The 18,148-nt window shown below is 38.4% G+C and overlaps 1 protein-coding gene across 3 annotated transcripts in view; it reads right to left on the bottom strand.

Moving 5' to 3' along the window:
* Positions 1 to 18,148, bottom strand: part of adam12b (ADAM metallopeptidase domain 12b) — an 80,840-nt gene that overhangs the window by 23,774 nt on the left and 38,918 nt on the right. For 2 of the 3 annotated variants that reach the window (XM_017432654.3, XM_017432661.3), the window contains exons 5-11: positions 15,773 to 15,849; positions 14,834 to 15,023; positions 13,648 to 13,713; positions 12,753 to 12,824; positions 12,170 to 12,339; positions 10,544 to 10,628; positions 6,999 to 7,147 (exon numbers count right to left, since the gene is read on the bottom strand). In XM_017432654.3, coding sequence (XP_017288143.1) covers positions 6,999 to 7,147; positions 10,544 to 10,628; positions 12,170 to 12,339; positions 12,753 to 12,824; positions 13,648 to 13,713; positions 14,834 to 15,023; positions 15,773 to 15,849 — 809 coding nt within the window. Of the gene's footprint in view, positions 1 to 6,998; positions 7,148 to 10,543; positions 10,629 to 12,169; positions 12,340 to 12,752; positions 12,825 to 13,647; positions 13,714 to 14,833; positions 15,024 to 15,772; positions 15,850 to 15,956; positions 17,773 to 18,148 lie in introns of those variants that run through there. The other variant, XM_037973601.1, reaches the window with a different exon arrangement.

Below are 18,148 nucleotides of genomic sequence, written 5' to 3'. Positions count from 1 at the left end.
GCAATACGGCTGCACTGCTGTCCAGGAAATGAACCAAGCACAAAGTGGCGGTTTCCCTGGATAATATTGGTCTAGCGTCCAGCACCCTCTCCAGGTGTGGTTTGCTGAGGTGGAACTAATTTGCCTGTGCTCAACAGTAACACAAAATCTAATTAGTCAGAGTCCTTCTGCCTGCCGTAACCGTTTGAGAGGCGAATATGTCATTTTTATTGTGAACAACACACACCGTTAGAGATCTTTATCTCATCTGCGTTATACGGCCTCGTAAATTTGTGCTCCTCGGAGAGGAAAGAGCGGCGCTACCACATTAACTGTAGTGCTCGACGCAGTTAGTGTGGATGCCAGAGAAGAAAATAAATGCCTTGCGTTTTTATAAGCTGTGCCTAATCTAAAAGATGATTTCTAATGCCACTGTCATTTAGTCACATTTAGAAGATATTAAACATTCATCGCGTTACTGTATTTATTGTCTCCAAGAGAAACAAAGCTTGCTATAAAAAATATTAAATTAGGACTGTGATTCAGTTACAGATTGCTTTATTACTTTATTTATATAAGCATGAGAACAATTTTTTACACAGCCTACAGCAAAACTTTTCTCCCCTCTTTGCTTTACTTATAATTAGTCTCTCAGTGCTCAGAGAATCTCAAGACGGACACGACTCCATGAGCTGTCAGTCATTCAATTTGAAAGTCCATGAAAAGGACAAAGCTGTGAAAGTGTGACAATTTATGTTTCTATAAAGTTGAAGAATTAAACTCTTCTTGATATTCTACATTTAACAGACTGAACCCCTCCAGTGGAACCTGCAATAAACTCAAACTATTGTTAAAATTGCATGACCTCAAGCTGCCATTAAAAGTGGCCAATTACTGAAAAGATTACAGGCCTAAAATATTATCATTAAAGTGTTTGAATTGAGCCAAGCCAGCACAGGAATGTTAATTTGCAAACGCCCCTCAATGCAAACTGGATTTAATTCCTGTTTGACACGAGCAATTAAGCTTGTTTAGCTGAATTATACACCGCAGCAAATTGATATGATGACTGCCTTTTTGTGAGAGAACATTAGGAATTGTGATTAAATCAAAAGCAGCTCTCACAGATTACCCGCACGGCATATAAATACACCACTGGGTGATAATAAAAAGAAAAATCAGACTGTTTACCAGCAAACACATTGCTCTGATATCACCTAAACATCTTGACTTGAGCTTTTTGTTTGTGGCTCTGTGGTGATTTGGCTTTTTCTGGGTTTTGTTTTAGTTCTCTGGTTTGTGTTTTGTTTTTGTTTTCTATTTTTAGTTATCTGGTTTTTGTTTTCTTCTTGGTTCTGTCCTCCTTGTGTTTGTGTTCTCATTTCCACTCTTCCCCAGTCATTCATTTGTCTGTTAGCCACGCCCATCTTCACCTGTCCCGAATAAGTAATCATTCCACCTGTTCCCACTCACCTCGTTATCCCCAGTCTTTAAAACCCGGTCATTTCTCTCCATACCTCGCTGGTCCATTGTCTAAGGTTTGTCTCTGGTTTGTCTATTGTTTGTAGCTTGTTTCTAGCTTGTTTCTGCTTGTTGTTTTTTCCGTCCCGCTTGTCCCCGTCTCCGTTCATGTTAGTTTTAGTTTGTTCTTTATTTTGTTTTTGCTGCCACGTCAGCTTTTGTTTTGTGTTTCTTTATTTAATAAATTATTTTTGTTAAGTATGAGTCTGCGCTCTGGGTTCGCCTTCGTCACTCCACATCATGACAGGCCCAAGCTGCGGGCGCCTCTTGTCCATTTTCTTTTAGGCAGAAAAAACGACTCTAAAACAAAAGAAGCTAATATTGGGAATTCAGGTTTGTTAAATGAAAATAAAGTACAGGAGAATGTCTTTTTTTTTGTGGCTTAGAAAAAAAAATCCTTAAATGCTCGGAGAGATGAAGAAGCTTTTCATGGATTTTCTGTCATTACAAGTTATCATTTCGGCATTTGAGAGTGCCGGGTTGAGAAGATGAGAAAATCTCAGTCTGGAAAAAAAAAAAGAGTGAAACAGGACTGTGAATAATAGAGGCACTGAGTACACACAAGAGAGCTCTGCTATTTGCAGTCCCTCAAACTGACATCAGACCATCTCTTTTGCTCTCCAAGATGCACTACAGGCTGACACGCATTTAGTCCACGGTAAGCAGGGGAGACACGTTTGACCTTTCTGCAAATGCCAGCCTGCAACAAAGGCGACGTTTATAGTGATTAAACAAAACTCAAGCCAACCAGTTCCTCTGCTCTCCACAGCAGCACGTAAATAAATAATGACATTTTGCATGTTCCCACCTCAATTACACTCTGTCATTTACCAACAAATAAACTAGAATTACAAGCTCATTCATGGCGTCATGATGAAGTATTTACATTTTGGTTTCAAAGTCCCTGCTGTGCTACATCATTCCAGCCATTACGTAAACAGAGACAGGAAAAGCACTTTTTTTTGTGCTTCCTCTCCCCCTGTTCATCTGATGCAACTTTTACTTGAACTTGTAAAATAAATTCACACTTCAAAAAGAGAAAATCCACATAAACTGTTCCTTCCTGCCGTCGCTCAAGTTTTCACCTGTCGTTGAATCACAATTCTCTCATGGCCAGTGTTTGTGGCTCATGACGCCTGTCACACTTCTCCACGTTGTACCAAAAATAATTCCCAGATAGTTGTGTTTCTACTCCCACTCCCACTGCCATCTCTCTTTGTGCTTTCCTCTCTGCGTTACCACTGGGGGAGATAAAAGACAAACGAAGCCACAGCTTCCACGTGCCGCCTGTCTATCGAGGCATAAAGCACCTCTCTGCGGATCATTCTCAGTGTGCTCTGGCCCTGATTGCAGCTGGCAGCGTCACTGATAATCATGTCATTTAGATGCAGCTCGTCCTCTACTCCATTAGCAAGTCTAAGCGCCGAGTGTCCAAAACACACAGCAAAATGAGCTGCGATGCTTTGCAACGACGTGTTTAACATTCTGAAGACATGTGGACTGTGGGTCAAAGGAAATAAATATATATGGAAAAAAATAATAATAAGGAGGAAAAGAGACAAAATCAGTGATGGGGGAAATGAGCTCGAGATAGATTTGTAAAATTATTGGTTGTTGTCAGCAGGAAACTGTGAATTCAGGCTGATGGTGCAGGAAGTTCAATTTGAGAGATAACTGGCAAACTCAATCTTCTACTTGGGTAAGTTTATAATTTTTATTTCTGAAGCTGGCTCAGGAGAAAAATAAAAATAAATAAATAAATGTCCAGACAGTGAACTTCATGGCTCAGAGTCTGAAGTTGCAAAACTGACAACAAGACAACAAGACTCTAGACACCACAGATAGTCTCTCATCTAAACCACATTCAGCTTGAATACATGACATTAGCTGTAACAAAAATGTTAAATGACAAGACATTTATGTATCATAAAGAGTAAACACAACACTGATAATCTGATATATCTATGTAGATTTATACAGTACATATCCAGACGACAAGGAGCAACATTATGATTCATTTGGACTTGGGTTTAGGTGAGCTGGGTTCATATTCAGTCAGTTTATGGTGACACCAACAGTTACATAATCCTAAAATCCAATTACAGTTAATTATATTCTCCCCAACGAACAGAAGTGGGAATATTGCTGGCATTGTTGTCATGAACTGCACATCAGTTGTGGTTGCATACAAGTCATGTCAATCACAGGCCTAAAACATATCATTCTTAAGGGCAAGTAATTTTATATAGAAATATTTTATGTGTAACAGTAAACATTTTCTCAAACCCTTTCTGTCACTATGAATAATTAATAAGTTGCTAAAGGAAATCAATAGCACTCTCATATCAACATAAGGTATGCGGCTGGAGAAAGGCGCTTACTATTCAGGCTAGAAGAAAAAAAAATCAAACTATGAATTTATTATAAAAAACACGGATAAGAGCAGTTTAAAAAAAATGCAACCAAAGAGAATCAACAGCCGGGATCAATGAGTGTTTGTAATGAAAAGCCTAAAATTGTACAGATAGACATTTATAATAAAACACACTTTATTTTGTTTTGTTTTGTGTGTGCAATTGAGCGATACCAAAAATCGATGATCTTTTTTTCACTGACACAATCAAGCAGACTGAAACAAGGCGTAGTGAGTGCACTATTAGAACAGTATTAAATAAATGTGGAACTATTGATATTCTGTGTCGGTGTATCAACACCACATTGCTCACAAAATGTCAGAGCATTGTCGTGCATTGGATTTATCTCATATCTGTTATTAAGAAACAATGAAAAGAATTTGAGAATAAAAGGTCATAATTTATCTTCTTCAGGTGTTATCACATCTAATCTTATAATTACAAAACAGAAAGTGCTGATAAATAACACTGAGCCTAATTACCCCATTCTGTTAGAAATAATTTAATAACACCATTGTTACCAATTTGAGAATGTTGTTTTTCAGCTCTTTCTGCTCGACATGTTAGTCATAAACTGTATCAAAATGGTCATGTAAGTTGTTGAAATATTACCCCAGGACTAATCCAGTGGTGCTAGTGTACAATCCTTTTTTCCATTTCTCTCAAATGTCCAATGTACCGTACACTGTTTTTTTTCTCTTGTACCTTAAAAAGTACAGTTTGGCACCCTAAGGTACATGTTTTGTACCTTAGTATGTATTTTCTTATTGTGATTTTAAAAAGGGACAAGTGTTTAGTTCTGTACACCATATTAACCATTATAGTCTAAGCTCATTTGCAATGCCCATTTTCAGATGAGTGTTTTGGTTATGAACATGGTGTACAGAAAATGTAAGGAAACACAGCCGTCAATCACGACTGCAAAGCTGAGACATTTGACTCTGAGACTTGTTCTGAAAATATAAACGTCATGGCTGTCATTCAAAGATTGGGCCCTAAAAGAAACACAAACTGACAGTGTTGGTTTTGTTTTAATTCTCTGTGAAAGACGGTCATTACCACTTGAGTCATCACATCTTATTGGTTTGTATTTTGACAACTCAAGCTTAGCATTCAGGCTGACTCAAACTCAAGGGAAGGATAAATATGACTAAAAGTTCACACACATTACCCTCCACCTGTACTGTAGAAGCTTGTTTCAAGATAATTCACACAGCTGGCCTGACTTAAAGAATATGCTGTATGAAAAATCTAGTGTTTAGACCAAATAAAAGCTAAATCTAGCAAGAGGTCTTTTTTTTTCTTTGGTTAATTGGACTGTGTTTTACAAATAGAGAAAACAGAATATAGATAACATTTTAATATATATATCTATCTATATAGTATAGTATATGTATAGTATATACTCAAAAGGTTTCCTTCTACAAAAGAGGAACAGTAACACATGGGAAGTGCAAGGGCAGAAAAGGCTCTTCTAAATTCACGGGTAATGACAGATGAGCAGTCAGCATCTGGTAAGCCACACTTCTTATTAATAGCCATAATTAGTGCCTGCAAATTTAAACATTAAGAATGACTTGTCACACATGCCTGTATTACAAGTTTTCATATTGTTGTTAATGTAATTCTAAATAATCCACAGCCAGTGTGTTCAGCAGTTTCTTCTCTTTCATTACTGTGTCTTTCATTCAGTCTCCTTCCCAGTGCTGCCTTTTGCGAAAATCATTGCCACTGTTTGCAATGGCCATTAGAAGATCTCTTACTAATTGCATTTCCAATTAGTTACTGAGGGAAAGAAAATCTATAGACCTATTTGACGGTAAAATCTTAGCTGAATGTAGTTAAAAGCTTTAAGGGCACGTGTGAGAGCGTATAAGATCTGGCAGCTCTTCGTGCTATATTCTTAAACTGCACAAATCCTCATTTGTGCATAAAATGTGTGAATGATTTAATCCCTCATCCCACAAATGCAGGCTTGGGTTTGAATAATACCAGTTACAGTGTATTTCAGTTTCCTTTTTTTGTCTTATTTTCAGTGTTGTGAAATTCACCCCAAACCACATTCATCTGTGGATTGCAGGACCCTCCGAGAGGCAAACATGACTGGCATCAGACCAAAGGTGAAATCTGGTACTGCACTTTGGGTTCACATTATGTGCAAGCTGTTTACTAACAATCACAGTCCATCCCTTGGAGCAGCTTGGCTATCTCAAAGACTCAGGCAACATGAGTCGAATCTTACAGCAGCTACTTTAATCTCAGTCCAAAGTGTGTGTTTTTTGTGAATATGTGTATTTGATCCCTCTATCATATTTAAACACATAAACAATAAGCATTGTTTACAGATAAATATGATCCAATCTGAGCAAAGGCTGGAGCCCAGTATTATTTTTTTTACCCATTCCAATGCAAAAAAAGTCACCAATTTACATAAAGATTTGGGATTTTAAAACATTTTATTAACACATAGTTTTATGTGTGCTTATTTTTGGTTTGAACATTTTTTTTTTAAATTTTCCAAAAAACAAGACTTAGGTGAATGTAAATTAAATAGTTCAAAATGATAATTCAAATGCATACTTAGCAGTGTAACGCTGAAATCATTGCTGCGATGGTAGATAGTAGTGAGTTTTAAAGACCAATCAGCCATGAAGTGCAAAACTAAAAAAAAGCATCAAATGCAACAAAAGAAAAATGAAAAATAAAAATAAAATGAAGACTTTAAAAAATGTTTTGTGGAATGACATATCTTATTTTTTAAGCATAATATTATTTTTTTAAAATAAGTTTTATCATATGTGATTTTTGGGTTATTCTCTTTTGAGAAGTCATGTATTTTGTTACATCTTGTTTTTTGTGCTTTTGATCTTGCTGTAGTACTTCCAGTTTTCTTAAATGTTTTGTCACTTGTTTCATCATTATGTTTTCTTCTCTCCTGCTGTTGTCCGTTTTAACGCATTTCCAATAACATATTTCTGTTTCTAGTTTAATTAGTTTAATCACTGTCCTTTGTCCACTTTTGCTGTGTTTGCCACATCTTGGCCACGTCTTAGTTTTGAATGAAAAAAACCTCCCCATACTCACCCGGTGGAGGGGGTCATGATGCAGCCTCCACGATCAACAGTCATCCTGCAGCCGCAGCCTCGCTCTGGGGTGTCGTGGTTCATGCCAAAGTTGTGTCCCAGCTCATGTGCTAAAGTCACAGCTGCACCCAGTGGGTTCTCAGAGTGATCCTGGACAAAGACGGCATCAGATGTGTTAAACATGTGCAGTTCTCCGCTGTGCTTGGAAATCAAATTGAAATGCGCGTGAAAATACGAACATCAAACAGGACTACATTCAAACAACAGACGGCATACCCTTGTCCCATCCTTTTTCTATTACTTATTCTCTTCATGGAGACCCAAATTCATCTGTCATTCCACAACCCCTACAGACCCAATCATAGCGGCTGCTGTTGGAGACAGCGACTGCAGAAAGCTGCATAAACCTATCGCAGTATGTCTGCACTGATAAGCAAGACAAGTGCCCTTCACCTGGCAGACAGAGATGGATAATGACAACACAGGAATGGAAGTTTGGATTTTAACTAGTTTTTACTGACAGGGAGGCTGGGATAAGGAAAGGTAAATTAAATATTAAATCAGTGTAGGGTTTGTGTACCAAGGTGAATCTGGAAATGGAGTAAAATCTATGGAAGACAGCTCACAACACTATCATCCATCATGTCATTGAGTTATCAAAGCAATATTGTGATGCTGAATATCTTGTCTTAGAATGAACTTTTCTCCTTGCTGATTATTATCATTGAGACAGCATCACAAAATATGTGATTGTATGATTAATTGTTAAAGGGAACATGTCCGATCTCATGCATTTAAAGCACATAAGAAGCCACCATCAGCAACCTACCAATCAACTGTTGTTGTCCAGACCACAGTCTCATAAGCCAACTGCACTTTTCCAACCTTTGTAAAGATGAAGGCTTAAAACATTAAAGAAGGATGAAAGAAATGCAAATATCTTGCACACTCAGAAGAGCCACACGAGAGACCACATTACAGATAAATACAGCGCACAAGGTGACAGGCTGCCTACATATCCAATCCCATTTCCATTTTATGACTGATTCAGAAATTCTAATCTTGCAAACCAAGAGGAAAAAAAAGAGACCATCTACTGTATATCTTACTGTACTGTGGTTCTCTGGCACGAACATGAGAAAATCACATGTATCCTTTGAGAGCAAGGTCATCAGTCAAAGTTTAGGGCAAGATGAGCCACTTCCTGTTCTGATTAAAGCACAGCGTCATGGGAGCTGCACCCCGCCTTGTAACAGGAAAAATGGGAAATCTCTTTTCTTCTCCTGCAATGTTTATCAGTGTAGCGTACTTCTGAGCTGCAAGGGTTTAGTTTATAGCCGAGTACTTATAACTAAGCATACATAAATAAAAATCTGTGTAGCTGCAATCATATTTTTCGCTTTTGGGATAGTGAAAAAAAATAAAAATGATGTGCTGGTTACGATCGAGTATGGTTCTGATTGTCTGTCTGATATAATTTCTATTCATGTGGAAAAGATAAATGACCAAATTGAAGATTTGGGGCAGAACACATGGTTCAGTACGGTTTGAGAAATAGATCATCTTCTCTGACCGCCCTGTTACTGCTTTTGTGGCCCTTTAATCTTGATCCAGACCATCTGCTCTGTGGAAGTAATGGGGAAGACAAACATCTGGAAAAGCCTCATCACAGCAACAGCCAGCAGAAAACAAATCTATTGATGGGGGGCATGCACATCTGGGCTGAAGCATAATGGGACTGGGCTGATAACCACTTTGTGGTTTGGCACAGATCTCAATATCCAGAAGCCAATTTATTATGCGTAGTAATTCTGTACAGGAGAGGATGTACAGTTGTATATGAAAGACACATTCTGATTCCAGTGTGTGCTCTGTAGGAACCAGGAGTAAACAACTTATCACTTCTCATAAAAATGTAAATGACAGTGTGTTCAGAAGTGGTGGCTTTTGATTTACAGAAGTACCCACTTTGCATCCAGCTTTGACGCGAGTAATCTCACACATTTTACGATGAGTGAAGGTGCCACGGATTACCTGCCGAAGGAGACTGTCATGTAATGTTTATGTTGCAGAAATGATATTGGTACAGCAACTTGTCCCTACCTCTGGTAAGAAGTGTGTTGCTGTTTAACCCTACCATAGCCTTTGGGTCAATTTGACCCAAAGGCTAAAGTAGAGATTTCTTGAACACAAACAAAGATCTAAGTATGCATAGAAAATGACAATGACAATAAAAAGCAAGAACTTTGGAATAAATAATTAGATGTTTTAAATCTTTTTTTTCTGTATTAATGGACAGGTATAAGCCTACAAAGTAAAGAGCCAAAGAAAGCACTTTCTAACAGAAAAATAAAACCAAATAGATTCAGTAATCTCCTGCCACACGTGAGAGCAGATAAATGTTTATCAGTTTTACAGAAGGACCTTAAAGCATACTGTCTTATTATATCAAAATTCTGATTTCATTACATATAAGCGATAAAATAACACATTTCTGTCATAACGAGGGGAGACAGAGGCAATCCCAGAACGCAAAATCATCTTAGAAAGGAAACTAATTTATTAACTAAAACAAACAGATAAACAAAAGAGCTGACGTGGCAGCAAAAAACAACTAATAACGAAGACCAAACAAAGGAACTGGGCATGGCAGGGTAGGGCAAGGAGCAGAACATGAAAACACAACAACAACAACAATGATCCAGCGGGGTGGTGGAGAAAATGACCAGGTTATATACACAGGGGATAATTATGGGAAGTGGGCACAGGTGAGTGATTACAATAACTTACAGGTGGAGATGGGCGTGGCAGATAATCAGGGGCAAACAGAGGGGAAATGAATACTGAACAAGGAACCAGACACAAACAAGGAAACAAATGCAAAATGAATCTAAAAGAAAACAAAAACAAAACCCCAAATCATTACACATTTCACACTATTTATGAAGTTTACAATATGTCCAGATGGTGATGCATTCAGCAGATGTCCATGAAGTTGATGTATTTAGTTCAAATGTATTTAGAAAACTGAAATTATTTTGTGAATCTCTACAGTTGCCAACAAACCAGAGGTCTCTGGTCACCAGTTTTAATCCACCCCGTTCGAAAATTTACACACTCTGGTGGCTACAAAAACATGAACTGTGCCTGCCCCTCTGCCTGGTTTTGCTTAGAAATGACACATATGTTACTCTGTGCACGTTCAACCTGTCATGGACAGCTTTCATCCACTGCAAGACTGCAAGACATCACGTGGCCTGGAAGAGTTTATGCAGGCCAGTCTCTCTGTGCATACACTTTCAAATATTGTTGTGTGTGTGTGTGTGTTTGTGGGCTTGTGAAGGGAGTGCCAGCACAAATATCATTACGTTATTAAGCAAGACGCCCTGGCAGAGCTGTTTTCAGCAAGCAGTGAACACATTGTTCTTGTAAATCACGTCTGGATTGAGTTAGCTGGCTGAATCTGGACAATGTCTTCACTGATACTACGGGCAAAAAGGGCGGGTGGGGACTTTAGTGGGAGCAAGGAGAGGGCTTCATACTCACCATGACAATTCCTCCAGACTGCTCCACTGTGCACATACTCATAATGGGCGCCATGCCAATAGTGGTGCCCTGGAAGTAAACCCCGCTGCAAAAGACGGGAATGGGCAATTAAAATGTTAAAGGGGCAAAGGTATGATAATATGATAATGTTGTGACCTTTAACTTAAAATGAGGGTATAATTGTGGCTGCTTTTGCAAATAGTTCACCGCATCAGCTTCCTCTAATATTAGATGACACAGCTGAGATTATAATTCAGAGTTCTGCAGCATATATCATATGAAAACATAAACATTATTAGACAATAGATTTATCTGGATAAACAATCTTTCTGGAATTAATGGGGAGATGTCGAGGGGAGAGTAGATGCTCTAAATTATGAATGATTTAAAAAACAGCTAAATATATTTTCTTTCCTCAGATGTGATGATGATGATGATGATGATGATGATGAAATTGCCTGTGTGAGTGTGTGTATGTAATGTTAGCAAAATATCTCATGAACCACTGGACAGATTTTAATGAAACAGTCAGAATGTATATCTACAACTAAATACATTTTGAAAAAAAAACAAAAAAATAAACCTTGTCAGTCATAAAAAATGGATATCAACTCAGATATTGAACTCAAATTTAACGTGGTAGTAGCTGAGAATCATCCTTATAGATATGTCAAGCACTAAAAGATCACACGAGCTCTAGCAAGGTTGTGTCCAACCAAGCATGAGGTTATTTCTAAGATTTGGCTAAAAAGGCTAAAACTCTACAATTTGCTAATATAAGATTATTTAGTTTCAAACACTGGACTGAAACATTGAACGATACGCATCCCTTCAAAGAATGTTAGGCCTTTTATTCCAGTAAGAAAACAAAATGGAAAATTCAAGCTATGCCACATATCATAGACAACTAATTGCCTAAATTATTTTATTATTTTGCTGCATTTGTTGGCATTTTAAATTATTTTATTGAGCCATTTATTACCTCTGCCAAGAAGGGTTATGTTTTTTGCAGTGTTGGTTGGTTTATTTGTTTGTCTGTTCGCAAGGTTACTTAAAAACTAACAGACAGATTTTGTTGAAATTTTCAGGAAATGTTGGCACTGTCACAAGAAACAGTTGATTCACTGTTGGTGGTGATCGGAATGACGACCCAGATCGAACAATGTTTTAATGACACTGTGGTTTGTGCTCTCTGAATGCTTCTAGCTTATTTCTGGTTTTATTGTTAATTATGGCAGTTATAGTCCTCACTAGTTGTCTCCTGCATTGCAATTCTACAAAGTTATAGTTTTTCTTAAACATCAGCCCTTAAAAAACACTGACCTTGCAGTTCTTTTTATGACATAGTCGTTTATTTCTGCACATTTCCCCTTTTCTTTGCTAATTCTTTGTTTATCCAGGTACTTTGATTGTTGCAGAGCCGGTGCTGTATGCACTCATTTAATTCTCACTCTGGCCAGTGATAAGAATAAACTGCATTTTTCCGGTTTTGCTCAGGGCAGTATATTTTGGTTTTATAGTTGTGGAGCTGACAGACTTTGAGGATGTTTTTTTTTTCAGGTAAAAGTAAAGAAAACAATGCCCAGAGGTTTTTTTGTGGGCTCAGCTGTCAAATTAAGTGTTCACCTTATGAGCTGAGCATTGTCGTGAGGCTTCTGAGGCAGCAGTTTTACTTTCCTCCAGTCTAGGAACTCGTGCAGAGTGGTGAAGGGATCCTGAGTGATGGGGCATTTATCAGAGTCACTCCACACCTCCAGACCCACCAAAGCCACCCTGATGTTCAGGGCCCTGTAGAACTGAAGTCAAGACAAATCAAAGGTTCAGAAAGAGATCTGAGCGCACAAACGTTCCATCGGTCTTCAAACAAATGTGCAAGAGACTGCTGTTTACCTTCGGTTACTCATTTCACTGAAATATATTACTATTTCTTTCACCAGCCCTGAAATCTCCCCGTTAAACAAATCTCTCATGTTTTAACATGATCAAGGCATGATTTTCCATCTCTATATCCATGCTTGCCGAAAATAAATCCATCTGCCTACTGTGTGTTCTAGCTACAAATCCACAGCCCTGGCTAAGGTCTTAGGCAGCTGCTTTAAAGGAAAATTAATATATCACACAGTCATCCCATTAATCTCTACTGCCAGTGTGATTTCTATTTTTAAAAAGTGATTTATCCTGGTCTCACATTAGGGAGAGGATGTTTTACCTTGTCCACATAATTGGCTATTTCTGCTAGTCTCTGTTTCACTTTCTCCAAGTCCTTCCCCTGTTTCTGAAACTAAAAAGAAAAAAAGAAAAAAAAAAGCATGTTAGCAGTGAAACAAATGGGAGTCTAAATCCACAAGTAGCAGGTGTTTCATGACGACATAAGTGCGACCATCATTTTCTGATCTAAAAACCATGAAATGCCACAGCGCAGACGCCGGCATTTCGTGTGAATGGCTGCCTAAAATATTCACAGGCAATATGTTTTTCTGTGTGTTAGGCAGGTTGTCAAGCTGTGACCATCTGGATCTCGAAAAATCCCCTGGTGTTAGTAAGACGAATAGCACGATCACAGGGAGCAGGTGTACTGGCAGATATAACAGGAATCGAAGCTCTGGGTGTAAACTGAAGCAAAATCAGATTGTTTTCACTTCCACTTGAGCTGATTCTCGACTTCAAATCTGAACTTAACAACTAACTTAACATGTCGTTTTTTTTTTGTTTATTTTTTACCATTTCTATTTCCTTTCCTTCCATTCAGGTCAATGGCATTAGCAGAGAACTGTCGAGAGGAAACCCCACAATAAGCTTGTTAGTGCTTACGGGGGACTCCTTTGTATCCGTGTAGATTTTTCCTGTTTCCTGTCTACTCCGGTGGGGAACTGAAAACAAAACTTTCAGTAGAAAAAAACAAATTGCTGCTACAACAGGACCACCTTGCTTTTTGTACACTCACCTCATTTAGCGGCTCCAGTGGGACCTGCTCTACAGCTTACCCTGTTTTTTTTTTCCCCATTTTGTTTAGAAAATTAAGACTAGCTTGAAGGGTTGCTGTGTTTTCAGTGCACTATGGCAGTTGGCCAAATATGGGATTGGAGGCTGAACTGGTGCATTACCTCTCTGTTGTCTGCAACAATAATCAGCTCAACGTATTTAGTTGTCTTCTGAGTATGTCTTTTATGCTGAGAAAACAAAAATAACACACACAATTGTTACACTCTACAAAAGGATACTCTACACACACATACACACACACACAAAGAAACAGTCTAACCTCTAAATTCTAATTGGTTTAAAAATAAACTTTTAATCATAAAGTATGATCGTTGTTCGGACCTCCAAGGTGAAGGTGGAAGTGGTCACTTCGAATGCAGTCAAAACGATGCGCACAATGTGGCAAAAAGACTGAGACTTCAGTGCACGGCTTCAAAACTACTTCTTTTATCGCCTCTACCTCCTATCTAATTCTCCCATGCCAGCTGTAACTCTGCAACAATATTAGTGTCTGTCAAAAACTTTGTTCATTGGCTTTCATATTTGTTACTTTATTAATATTTCACCATACAACGCCTCTGTTCTGCTGAAAATGATCATTCCAGTGAGTTTCGTGCACATTTTTTAAGGGGTGGGAAGAAGTTGTAACAAGTCATTTATTTTTTTTATTTTATTTTATTGTAATAAGGAAAATCACAAAACTTTTCAAGGTACAAATCACCCACTGATGCAAATAAATTACATTTTTAGAGGTCTGACTGTACTGAGGATCTTTTTTCCATACTGAGAAAACGAACTGAAATGGATTTCTTTACAAATTTCACTACTTGAGTTTAATGAATTAGAAAAGCAGGGAAACACCAAATTTGTAAGATATTTTAATGCAGAGCAAATTCTCCCTTTTAAACTCCCATTTGATAGTTGACATACCGTATAAGTCTGGGGCCATTAAGTTCATTTTGTGGATTAGTCTCACTTCCTGCCTCAAACTGAGTTCTTAATTTTTGGTAATAGTGACAGATGGATGCTGCACCTGCTCCATGCAAATTATCAGGCAAACCTTCTCGACTCTGGGCTCTTAACACATACAAAATGAAGGTCAAATCCAAAGCTATATCCCAAGGGATTCTGTTGGAATTGATCTGATAGCCAATTTGCCCATCTTTGGTCAAGTGACTTATCTTTTGTCTTGTCAGATGTATTTTATGATAAAATACAGTAAAAAAAAAAAAGAAAAAAAGATGATTAAATGGAATTTCATAGTCATATTCAATGGCTCTGCTTTGCAAAATAGCACTATAAGCTCACCCTCGTGTGGAAGGACTGGAAGGGGCTTTTGATGTGGTTTTCAGGGGCAATATAAGACAGGTTGTAGCCATGGCCGCAAGCTCCAGTTGTCAGTCTGAGCTCTTCCACCCGGTAGATGAAGTGGGCCCCGGTGTGATGGTCAGACACAGGCTCAATGATAAATGTCTTGTTTTTAAGTGCAATGAAGCCTCTGCAGAGGAAGCAGGAAAACAAAACTTCAAAGCATATTGCAATTTGTCCGAAGCAGACATTGATCGGATGTGGCTCTTTCTGATGGAACAACAGAGGCAGGTTTTTGTCTGTAAGTTCACTCATACCGAGCCCGAACAAAACTCTGAAACAGGTTTGGATCAAGCCACAGGTAGCTGCTGTTAAAACTCTTGATAGATTTCAAGATAAAAGCTTTGTAATGAACACAAATCTGCTCAGTGGCATTAAGATTCTTTATGTGCACTTTTTTCATTAACACAGTTTTATCTTTCATCTTGGATCAAGGATATACATCCCAGAGACAAGTACAATTTTCTATGCGATTAGCAGCTACTATGTTGATAAAAAGCTTATCATAGCAAACTAAACACAATCTGCTTCAATGCTGGTTATATAATTAATTAAAAAGTGAAGCTGTTAATCTCGCAACTTGACTAATGCCCACTTCAACAAACTTCAAAGTTTGTTCAGTCATTAGTAACAGTCAGAAGCTAATTGCAATTAATATGAAAGCAGATTTATAGCTACTGAATGCCTCTTTGAACAGAGATATTTGTTTGACATTTTCTCCATTTTCTGCGAGTCGCGCACCAACTTACTGACAGAACCCTTACGGGCCTTAAAGACGGCGGGCTGCTTTGCTGAGTGACTTAAGCAAATATAAACTCGGCAGCAGCAAATAGCACTTAAAGGACAGCTTGAATACAAAATGATTCTTGTATTACTCACCGCAGGCCCGAGCAGACACTCAGGGTAACATCAGAGTTTGGATGCTTCTGCACCTCCCCGTGATAATAGCAGTTATTCTAAAAGAGATTGTTCATATAAGAAATAAATACATTTAAAAAATCACTTTATAACAAAGGCAGACTTTATTCAATGATTAGAATTCTATCATTTAAAAAAAAACCACCAACAACAAAGCTGTCACATTTCTTGCAGCAGTACAGTAGCTCCTACTTGACTTCAAAAGAGCAAACAAGGACCAGACACGCTGAAATTGCACTGTTGCTGCCCAGTTCATGTTCATTTCAATTAGCATGCTCTGAAGAGCAGTCCCCCCATGTCTCCATCTCCTTAGATACAGGCTGTTTGAAATTAATGCAACGGGAGAAGCAGGAAAACTGACATGCATGTGAGGTGACAGTAATATGGCAATAGCTTATCCTTCAACTTTCCATCAGAGCGTTCTGGTAGAAGGAAAAAAAAAAGATATTTAAGGATCCTCAGATGAAGAAAATACAGTGTTGTCTGAGCATAAGGAGAGCGAGGAAATGACTGTCATTAAAGAGAGATGCAGACCTCCATTTACTGCCTAGCGGCTCCTAAATTAACTGTCACCAGCAAGTACACTGACCATTTCTCATCCCAAATGCTGAATTTTAGGAGGAAACGGTTCTGTTTGACGGGTTCAGAGCAGGTTAGTGAGCCAGGTGGAACCAGAACTGGAAGACAGTGGTATAAATATAGAGCCACACTCTGCTCAGCTTGACCTAGATTAACTCACCTTTCACAAAGGAAAACATCAGGCAGCAGTAGTGAATGTTTTTCAAGAGGTGAAAGAGAAAAACAGACTCCTGACCCTCCTCTTGGCTCTGTTTTATACCTTTATAAAGTCAGGACAATAGGCTTTGTCCAAGTCGGGAGTACACGAAGCAAAATAAACAATGTGGTAGATAAATGTATAATTCTAAATGCCAAAAAACCACATGCCTCAATTATTTATTATGGATTTGAAGAAAGGGAAAGGGCACTGTCTTTTCAAAATTTGCCATTTTCCCCCTTCCTTTCTCACATTTTTCCTCACATTAGGGTGCTGTTTATTTATATTTTGCTTCTTTCCACTGATCCGTGATTTAACACATGGCAGACTGCTGAGTTTAGTGACAGCAGGTACTAAAGCTCCGCAGCTTCATGAAGCTTATCTGAGACAATACAGGGAGTCTATTTGACAACCAGATGTTTGTAACATCCTCCAACATAAAATTAAGGATGAGAGAGAGACAGCATGTGGAAAGCTGTTTCAAACAACTTTTTGAGGAGCTTACTTGTCAGTCAATGCCAAACTACCAAACTGCTCCTTGGAGCTGTAAAAATATCCTCACACCTGTTCAATTCAGCACCGTGATTGCCAGTCAAACTGAGGTACAAAAGCGCAACAGACAATCAACTGTTCTTAAAAAGGAAAAAAAACTTCTGACTGTCGTGAATCACAGGTTTCTGTGACGCCAAAGAAATGTTTCTCCGCTCCAGAATGGGCTCTAAAAATGACAATCTGGTGTCAAGTGAGGTAAAAATTTCACTGAACAGAGAATCGTTGAGTGTGTTTTTTCTGAGCCACTTCAGCTGATTTCAATCAGTCAAGTACTGAGGTGAGTAAACTTGACAAGCACTAGAAATTTAAATTGAAAAAGTGAAATAAAATATTCGTTCTCAAAAAGTAGCAAACTCTTTGCTGTTTGTGGCTTGCTTACGCACAAAACTAAACAAGCACTCAGAGCTAAAAGAGGATTTTATGACAAATCCTGATGTCAAAGCTGGCTAAAAAACATGGAGAATAAAACACAGCTTAACGTCAAATAGGTCAAAGGATGGACATCCAGCTCAGCAACAGCCATGGGGCTTTCAAATAAACACTGAAGCACATTAAAGAAAATAAAAAATAGCACAGAAAGTAAGAAAACTTGTGTTTGGTTGATTATTTCTTTGTTGTTATAATGCTTCAGGGCAATAAATCTTATACAATTGGAAAGCCTGTTTTTTTCCCTTCACAGTGCCACATTTGTTTAAAAAACACATTAGTGGGTTGAGCAGCAGAGCTGAGTATGTAGGTTGTGCCCATGAAACACTTGCCAAATCTTCTCTGCCAATCCCAGACAGCTTATTCTGCTACTGACTCTTGTTTTGAGCTTCTGGTACCTGAGGAGCTGATTGGCGCATGATTATGAGGACCTGTAAACAACCAGTGGCCATCCATATCTCCACAGTCTGGAGCTAAACTCTATCTTCCAAGATGACAGCCATTGCCCCCACAGAGCGGGGCTTATCAGAGACTACCTCCAGGATTTGGCAGTGGAGAGGATGGAATGGCCTGCCTGCAGTTCT

The sequence above is a fragment of the Kryptolebias marmoratus genome, linkage group LG22 (assembly GCF_001649575.2).
Source record: "Kryptolebias marmoratus isolate JLee-2015 linkage group LG22, ASM164957v2, whole genome shotgun sequence".
Taxonomy (NCBI): domain Eukaryota; kingdom Metazoa; phylum Chordata; class Actinopteri; order Cyprinodontiformes; family Rivulidae; genus Kryptolebias; species Kryptolebias marmoratus.
This window is presented reverse-complemented; position numbering and strand designations above follow the sequence as displayed.